The 9,541-nt window shown below is 51.1% G+C and overlaps 1 protein-coding gene across 1 annotated transcript; it reads right to left on the bottom strand.

The window, feature by feature from the left end:
• Positions 1-324: 324 nt before the first annotated feature.
• LOC114117284 (large ribosomal subunit protein eL43-like) lies at positions 325-686 on the bottom strand. Its single transcript, XM_027976105.3, has one exon. The coding sequence runs from the start codon at positions 651-653 to the stop codon at positions 375-377; it is 279 nt and encodes a 92-aa protein (XP_027831906.1). The 5' UTR covers positions 654-686; the 3' UTR covers positions 325-374.
• Positions 687-9,541: the final 8,855 nt, after the last annotated feature.

Raw genomic sequence — 9,541 nt, 5'->3', positions numbered from 1 at the left:
GGCTGGTGGGGTCACTCTCCCTTCCCTGCACCGTCCAAGTTGCTGCTCCGAGGTGACGAGGTGGACGGGGAGTTCCCGGCTTGCTGCTGGCGGCCTTCTCACCTGCTGGGGCCCTAACTGGGCCGTCCAGACTCCAGCCTGGGTCGGCTGCAGAGGTGCGGCCGTCCCAGGAGGGCAGGGCTCCGGGCCCATCCACTATCTCCAGGACTCATCTGCCTTATCTGGAGGGCCCGAGGGAGCGCTGGGGGTCTGACAGAAAGTTGAGTCTGACTCTCTGAGGTCTCAACTCAGGTTAGCAATTCACATTTTTTTTTTTTTTCAAGATAAATTAACCCATTTATTACAGGCTAGCAACGTTATCGATGGTGGCGCTTCTACTGGTCCTTCAGTTCCTTCCGTCTTCTGATGGCGGACTTGACTGTGACAGCAGAGGTGGTGGTGTAGGTCCAGGCACCACCAGCTACTGTTTTCATGCAGGAGCCACAATGCCAAATGCCCACAGCTCTTCTCTTCATCTTCGTTTTGCCACAGAAGGAGCAGGCATACTTGGCGTGCTGGCTGATTTCAATTTTCTTCACCATTTTTCTGAGGGAGGCACCATAACGGGTCCCGTACTTGCCCACGATTCCGACCTTCTTGGTGCGTTTTGCCATGTTAATGCAACCTAGATCCGAGCCCAAGAGGGCAATTCACATTCTTAACAACACATGTTTATCAGGGAAGAACAACTGCCAAAGCCTTTCCCAGCCTCCCAGCTCCGGATCAGCACCCCATCTGTAGAAGCAGGGACTGGATTGGAGCTCCCCTTCCGATCTGGTCTTACCTCAGACCTCAAGCCCCAGCGCCTCAGGGAAGTCGACTCAACCCTGGGTGGAAAACGACCACCTCATCGCTCTCTTCCAACCTCCCTCGCCCACAACAGATCATGGCTGGATTCCCCTGCCTTTGGGGAAATCGCTCCCGTCTACAAGTTCACCTACACGGTTACAGAGCTTAGACACCGTCCCCCAGCCCTCCTGGTCCTTCCGGTGATTCCTGGCCCCGGTTCCTAGGACCCTCCACCAAAGCCCTGCCCTTCCAGCCACCCCTCTGCACCTCTGCCTCGGGCAGCCCCTGGGAGACCACTGGGAGCAGGCAGCTCCCTGGACCACCCCTGCCGCTTGCCTCCACTCCCCGCCCCAGCCCAGCCACTCCCAGAATGTAGAACGCCCCCTCCCTTGAGTACACCCACCTCACCCCCTGCACGCAGGTTCCCCTCAGGACATGGCGATATCAGTGACTCTTGTGGGCCCACAACACTCTATGCCTAACCCTCGCTAGGCACCCAGAGCCTAAGTGTGTAACTGAATGGAATAAAAGTGCAGCCAATGACTGAGCTGGATGAATGTCAGACATCCAAGAGCACAGAGAGCACCAGCTTTGAGAATAACCTTTACAAAGCCCCCCATCCTCCGAGCACAGATATCTGACTGATGTAAGGAACCAGAGCTGGGAAATCAGCAGGATTTTAAATCCTCCTGCTTAGGGCTGGGTTCCCTCTCCCCTTTGCCTCAGGCTTTTCCAAAGCTATGCATGACAGCCAGCCCGTTAATCCAGGCTGGAGGTAACAGCCCCAGCGCCAGACTGTGCAAGCGGCATTCAGGGCCAAGGGAAGTGCTAGCTGCTGCTTTCCTTCCCGAGGGCCAGGAGCTGGTGACCTGGTGAAAGAATGTGCTTGGCTAGGGGTGTACATTCCAGGATCAGCTTGGGAGGCAAAGGGCTCAGGCCACGGGTGGGAGCCAAGCACGGGCAGATCCTCCTCCTGGGCACCCCGGGCACCCCGCCCACCCCTGCCCTGTGTGGACCTCCCAGGACCTCCCCGGGTGCAGGGCGGCAGCTGTGGCGCAGGCCAGGAAGAGGAGGGCCTTCAGCCCCTTCAAGGGAACAGCGTTTCAGTGGAGTCTGAAGTACCGAGTGCTGAGCCACAGTAGCTGCTAAGTCACTTCAGTCGTGTCCGACTCTGTGCGACCCCATAAGATGGCAGCCCAGGCTCCCCCGTCCCTGGGATTCTCCAGGCAAGAACACTGGAGTGGGTTGCCATTGCCTTCTCCAGTGCATGAAAGTTAAAAGTGAAAGTGAAGTCGCTCAGTAGTGTCCGACTCTTCGCGACCCCATGGACTGCAGCCTACCAGGCTCCTCTGCCACAGTAGGCACAGCCGTAAATCCCCGGCCACTGGGGAGCCTTTTCCAGCTGACAGAGAGCATCTGAGTTCAGGATCTACTCTGATGGACAGGAACCTAGCCTCAAGGGGACTGAGTCAGCTGCCCCAGGTCACGTGGCCAGCATGGGGTGGGGCTCCTCAGTATGGAAACCCATTCTCTGGCTGCCATTCTGAGTCTCATGAACCCCCTGCTTCATCTGGATCAGCAGCCCTAGGATCTAACCCAAGGCTCTGACTTCACAGGGTCAGTGATGGATCAGTCAAATATGGGGTATGAAAGCATGGATCCCTGTCAAGGTAGGAGTTTATTTTTATTTTCTTATTCTCCATCTCAGTCCATCAAGCATCTCAGTAACACACTAGGATCGGTTGGTGGGAAGGATTCAAACTTGGTGACTGGATACCCAGCGGATGAATCCCATGAGAGCTTTTGCCCCAGTCATAAGCTTAAGTGCTCCCCGCTACTTCCCAACCCCACAGCAACGTGAGTTACACAGCCTCAGAGACTGAGAAAAGAATACAGAAGTGAGGGGCAGAAAAAGATCTTATTTAGCCATTAACAAATGAGGTAAGGAGGCCCCTTTCCAAAATAACTAGAAGTTCTAGACCTAAACTGACACAAATACCTACCCACCCCACCTCCCAGCTCTCAGAAAGAGCCCTTGCCTGCATTAAAAATCAGCAGTGAGAGTAATTCAAAGGCCCTCCTTTCCCCCAACCCCAGAAAGGCTGTTCTCTCCCTCCCCCAGCACAGAGCTCCCGCCTCCGGTGGTTTCCAGGACCACTTCCCAGCACTGGGCTTATCTGACAGTTCTTTGTCCCAGATCAGATCAGCTGTAGCTCAGGGAGTCTGATAAGCTCCCGTGCTGTCCCAGCTCCCATCCGCAGAAACACATGCTTGGGTGTCTGCCAGAATGGGAGGCTGGGGAGGAAGGAGACTGGGGAGGACCAGAGTCCAGCAAAACCCCGAGCAGACTGAAGAAACATCCGTCTGACAGCCTCACGTCTTGTTTTGTCCGACAGCCAGCCCACGGGGAGGTCATGAGGTGCATTTCAGGTTGAGTGAACTATGACTTAGCTTAGGCTACTGGAAACTTGAGTCAATCAGGAATCCTCTCCGGGCTTCCCTGGTGGCTCAGCGGTTAGGAATCCACCTGCCAAAGCAGGAGACGCATGTTCAATCCCTGGTCTGGGAAGATCCCACGTGCCGCCGAGCAACTGAGCCCGTGGGTCACAACAGCTGAGCCTGTTCTCTGGAGCCCGGGAGCTACTGAAGCCCGCAGGTCCTAGAGCCCGGGCTCAGCAACGAAAGGAGCCGCTGCAGTGAGAAGCCCACGGCCCCGAGAGAGAGCAAGCAGCTCCCGTTCGCTGCAGCTAGAGGGAAGCACAAGCGGCACCAAAGACCCAGCACAGTCAAAAACCAAGTACATTGAAAAGAATCCTCTCCCAGCCAAAGCCTGGTGGCTGAGAGTGCTGTCTTTGGAGCCAGACTGCCTGGGCTCCAATCTGGCTCCACCACTTGCCAGCTCTGTAACCCCACAAGGGCAGTTACTTAATTTCTCTATGTCTCAGTTTCTTCATCTGTGCAATGGGGATAATCATATGTTAGAGTCTACATAGAACTGTGATCAGGAGTGAATTCATTCATGCGGTGACGAGGGCACAGTGAGTGTTAGCTGTTCTAAGGGGAATGATTCTTTTTTTATATAATGTTATTTATTTTTGGCTATGCCAGGTCGTCGCTGCTTCACGGGCTTGTCTCTAGTCGCGGCAAGCGGGAGCCACTCTTCGTTGCGGTGCGAGGCCTTCTCGCTGTGGTGGCTTCTCTCGTGCCGAGCACCCTCTCTAGGGCGCTCAGGTTGTAGTGGTTGTTTTGCCAAGTGGGGTCAGAAGCTCATGGGTGATGATCACAGGCCCTTTTGGCAACGGTTACAAAGGTGCTCAGTCAGCTTCGGAGGTGATGTTGGTTCTGGGCTCCATGTCTGAGACCAGGCTTCAGTGGGCTTAGCAGTTGCAGTTCCCAGGCTCCAGAGCTCAGGCTCAATAGTTGTGGCGCATGGCTTTAGTTGCTTCAAGGTGTGTGGGATCTTCCCAGATCAGGGATGGAATCTGTGTCTCCTGCATTGGCAGACAGTTTCTTTACTACTGAGCCACCAGGGAAGCCCAAAAGAGAATAATTCTTACCCAGAGAGGTGCCAAGAGACAGGGCTACTAGTGGCCGAGTGGAGCTTGGAGCGCAGGGTGTCAGACTTCTGAGCCAAAACATTGTGTCAGGGGTAGCAGAAGGAATAGGGCTCCTGAGTGTCCTGTAGTGAGGCGATCAGTTGCCAGGTGGGCCAAAAAAAAAAAAAAAAAAGGTGTGACTGAGATTTCTAACATGTTGCTAAATACCACAGGACAAGTTACAGCAGAGTCGAAATGGAACTCAGTTTTTTCAATCCAAATATCTTGCTATAGATGAAGAAACTGCCCTCCAGAGAGAAAGTCCTCAGCCATGACCACACATGGATAGTGGTAAAAGAGAAGCTGGAATTCAGGACTTCTCTAGAATCCTTGCCTGGAAAATCTCATGGACACAGGAGCCTGGTGAGCTGCAGTCCATGGGGTCGCAAAGAGTCGGGGCTGACTGAGTAGCTAACACTTTTTTTCCCCTGCCTATGCCTCATAGCTTGCAAGGTTCCCCAACCAGGGATCGAACCTGGGCCTTGGCAGTGGAAGCGTGGGGTCCTAGCCGCTGGACTGCCAGGGAATTCCCTGGAACCCAGTGTGGCGTCTGTGCCACGGCCATAGGTGCAAGGCCTTTCACCAAGGCCTCAGACATGGAGCCCAGAACCAACATCACCTCTGAAGCTGACTGAGCACCTTTGTAACCGTTGCCAAAAGGGCCTCTGATCATCACCCATGAGCTTCCTGACCCCACTCAGCAAAAGTGCCCACATCAGTACTCACCCTCTAGCGCCCTAACCAATCACCTATGCCAACTTTCCAGAGGGAATTATCTTTGTTTTGATAAGAAAAATTCACTACTAATCCACGAAGTGTCAGCTCTCTCTTGAACCAGCTTGCTGTTCTAACTTGTGTCCTGTCGACTTCCCTGGGCTGTTAGGAGGTCAGCTGACTGTGCTCACAGCCCTCGCGTTATCTCTGGTCTTAATAAACCCACTCCTTTCTGCAGCACCCGCATTCGGACTGCCATGCCACCCAGGACTCGGGTTCATCTATGTGCATTTCCCCTGCTGCTGCAGGTGGGAGACAGTGCAAGTTGTCCGGCTTGCAGAGAAGAGCTAGCTTCTCCTTGGTCACATCTTTCCTAGGCCTGGCCTGTGAATAACATTAAATTTCCCATTTTAACGGACAGCTTGGGGACTGTTTTCAGAGTTGGTAGCACAAAATTTCCCAAACTCCTGATAAGGCTTACTTATTTAGATTATAAGTAGCTCATCAGTTCCATCTTGTATTTCCAGAGCCCATCTGGGTCCCACAAGACAGCGTGATTCTTAGGGACTTGAGCTATGATGTCAGACTGACGGGGTCTGCCTCCCAGCTCTGTTACTTCTAGCTAGGGCTAGGTGGTCTTGGGCATGTATATTGAAGGTGCTTAGAACCAGAACTGGCTCAATAAATGTTATATAGAAAGTAAAGTGAAAGTGAAAGTTGCTCCGCCGTGTCGCTCTTTGCGACTCCATGGACTATACAGTCCATGGAATTCTCTAGCCTAGAATACTGGAGTGGGTAGCCTTTCCCTTTTCCAGGGGATCTTCCCAACCCAGGGATCAAACCTAGGTCTCCCGCATTGCAGGCAGGTTTTTTACCAGCTAAGCCACAAGGGAAGCATAATATTGTACCTAGTACTGTAGTTGCTCAGCACATATTTGTTAAATGAAGGGATGAATGAATGGCTCATTAAATGAACAAACTGCCTAAACAGACATATACCTGTGGTGACAGCTTTCAGTTCAGTTCCTCAGTCATGTGCAACTCTTTGCAACCCCATGGACTGCAGCACGCCAAGCTTCCCTGTCCATCACCAACTCCCGGAGCTTGCTCAAACTCTCGTCCATTGAGTCGGTGATGCCATCCAACCATCTCATCCTCTGTCGTCCCCTTCTCCTCCTACTTTCATTCTTTCCCAGCATCAGGGACTTTTCAAATAGGTCAGTTCTTTACATCAGGTGGCCAAAGTATTGGAGTTTCAGCTTCAACATCAGTCCCTCCAATGAATATTCAGGACTTATTTCCTTTAGGATGGACTGGTTGGATCTCCTTGCAGTCCAAGGGACTCTCGGGAGTCTTCTGCAACACCACAGTTCAACAGCATCAATTTTTCAGCGCTCAGCTTTCTTTATAGTCCAACTCTCACATCCATACATGACTACTGGAAAACTATAGCTTTGACTAAACGGACCTTTGTTGCCAAAGTAATGTCTTCGCTTTTTAATATACTAGGTTGGTCATAGATTTTCTTCCAAGGAGTAAGCGTCTTTTAATTTCATGGCTGCAATCACCATCTGCAGTGATTTTGGAGCCCAAGAAAATCAAGTCTGTCACTGTTTCCATTGTTTCTCCATCTATTTGCCATGAAGTGATGGGACTGGATGCCATGATCTTTATTTTTTGAATGTTGAATTTTAAACCAACTTTTTCTCTCTCCTCTTTCACTTTCATCAAGAGGCTCTTTAGTTCTTCTTCTCTTTCTGCCATAAGGGTGGTGTCATCTATATATCTGAGATTATTATTTCTCCCGGCAATCTTGATTCCAGCTTGTGCATCATCCAGCCTGGCATTTCGCATGATGTACTCTGCATATAAGTTAAATAAGCAGGGGGACAATATACAGCCTTGACGCAGTTTTGAATCCATCCATTGTTCCACGTTGGTTCTGTCGCTTCCTGACCTGCATGCAGATTTCTCAGGAGGCAGGTTGGGTGGTCTGGTATTCCCATCTCTTGAAGAATTTTCCACAGTTTGTTGTGATCCTCACAGTCAAAGGCTTTGTCGTAGTCAATAAAACAAAAGTAGATGTTTTTAGGGAACTCTCTTTTTCTATGATCCAACAGATGTTGGTCACAGCTTTGGGCATTCCATAAAACACTCTAGACTTGATTTTGTCAGCAGAGGGCAGCATTGAGTCAGAAATGAAGAATTCAGTCCCAGTTCTCTTTTCAGAGCCCACCTCCCAGTCTTGGAAGGCCGCTTCTAATGAGCAGGTTCACAATCAAGCAGTTCCTCTAGCCCTTGAAAAAGAAAGGGCCATCCTGTCCACCACCCGAGAGTGACAGTTACAGAGGGTTATAACTCAGAGCTCTGAGGAAGGGAAATACAATGATTGTGGTCTCAGGCAAAGCAGTGGTAAGCTGAGCCCTCCAGCTTGCACCAGCCCTTTTCCCAGAGAAAAGGAAAGAGGAGTCTAGGCATCTATACACAGATAAATCCCAAGGCAGGAGATGCTCTAGGGCCTGGGAGCCCCCCCAAAGCTCAGCAGATCCATAGAGCGCTCAGCTGGCCCTCATCTACCTTTCTCCCCTACTGCTCTCTCAGTACCGCCCCTCACTCTCACCCCACTACCCCATCCCTGAAAGTCTTTCATCACAGTTTACTTCCCCTTTGGTCCAACTGGCCTCCTGTGAAGCCCTCCCTCGAACCCCTGAGCCAGAATAAGACCCATCATTTTAACCGTACGTGGCATTTTGTGCCTGTCTCTTAAAAACAATACATACATTATTTAAATTTATTATAGTTTGTTTTCATCTGTCCAAGAGAATGACAGAAGTAACACTATAGACACAGGAATGTGAAATTTGTGATATGAGATGAGGCATAGGGCAATTGGTTGCAAGAAGCTGCTTATTTTTTGGTTAACACATGAAAGTTTTCCCTTCATATTTTCTTCAAGCATTTAAGTGTTCCTCTTGTGCCCTAAATTTGTGCTAGCGGCCCAACCACCTACCTAGTTTTCTTATTTTTTATTTTACCTTTCAAAATTTTTATTGATTTACAATGTTGTGTTATGTGCTGGTCTTGAGAGCCTTCCCACTGTCTGCTTTGGATTAGATGGTAAATTGTTTACTTATCTTATATCCCTTGCTAAACTGTAAACTTCCTGAGAGCAAGGAGCTAATTCTTGACCATCCCTCAAGAGTCACCTGAGATCCATTTCTTTTCCAGGAGAACTGCTTTCTCACCACTCCCCACCTCACCCCCAAAGTATGGCCTTGATATCTCTCACCAGCCCTCCCACAGGCACCCTGCGCTTAACCCATCACTGCAGTCCTTACTCTGAGCCGTCTTAACATCCGCTCCCGCTGATATGGACCCAGCCAGACACAGGCACAGATTGTGAAGTGTGTCAGGGCTGGGACGGATGTGTGTTTCTAATTGTCTTCCCAGCGAAGCATCTAGCAGGCTCAGTAAACCATTAATCCCAGAGCCCCTCACACCATGATCACCAAGGGTAAGCTCCTGCGCGCCCACCTTCAACCGGACGGCTCAGCTCCGCCCAGCCCAGCCGCCTAGGCACATCCGCGCACATGACCCAGGAATTCCCCGCTATCTGCCTGCAGCCAAGCTCCCTGACGTAATCCCATCCTCTGTCAGGCATTCTCACTCTGTGACAGACCAGGTCTCCCTTCCAGGAGTCCGAGCATTGAGTGTCAGCAGTTAGGGTCATTTCCGAGTCTCATGCCGTTCCGGCTCTCTGTCTGTTTGTCTGCCCCCCAGCCTGTCTGCTGCAGACAGACAGCAGCCCCGTCTATTCATGACTAAAGCCCAGCCGTCACCTTGTCTGGAACTGAGGTGGTCTCTTTTCTCTGAAGACTTTGGCTTTCACGGCTTGCCCCCTAAAAGGGGGTTCACAGTCTGATCAAAGGAAGCTGAAGTGGGGGTGGGGAAGGTCCAAGAGGTACAGGGGACCCCTCTCGGCGACCCCTGCCTCATCCCCCACCCCTGCAATAGTCGGTTTAGGTGGGAACAGAGGGAAATCGCTCGAGTCTTTGAATTCCACTGCATATGCATTCTTTTAGTTCATAAACGTGTGCTGAGTGCCTTTTTGTGCCTAGCAATGGGCTGTGTATTCGGGATGCCTGGAGTCTAGATTAGGTCTAGATTAGTCTGGACTTCATAGGCATCTGGATCAAGCTTGAAAGGAAATTTTAGATTCATCTGTACAATTCTTTCACCTTACTTATGAGAACATACTGATTCATCTGGCTGTCTCACATCTTTCAGGTCTCAGCCTAAAAGGCTCTGTCTGCAGGAAGCTGCCCAGACCAGGCTCTTCCAGAGAGGGCTAGAGGTGCCCTCCTGAAATACACCCCAAGGGCATTCTGTTCTCCCTCCTCATG

Source organism: Ovis aries, chromosome 12 (genome assembly GCF_016772045.2).
Source record: "Ovis aries strain OAR_USU_Benz2616 breed Rambouillet chromosome 12, ARS-UI_Ramb_v3.0, whole genome shotgun sequence".
Taxonomy (NCBI): domain Eukaryota; kingdom Metazoa; phylum Chordata; class Mammalia; order Artiodactyla; family Bovidae; genus Ovis; species Ovis aries.
Note: the sequence above shows the minus strand (reverse complement) of the source record. Positions and strands in the feature narration are given on the sequence as shown.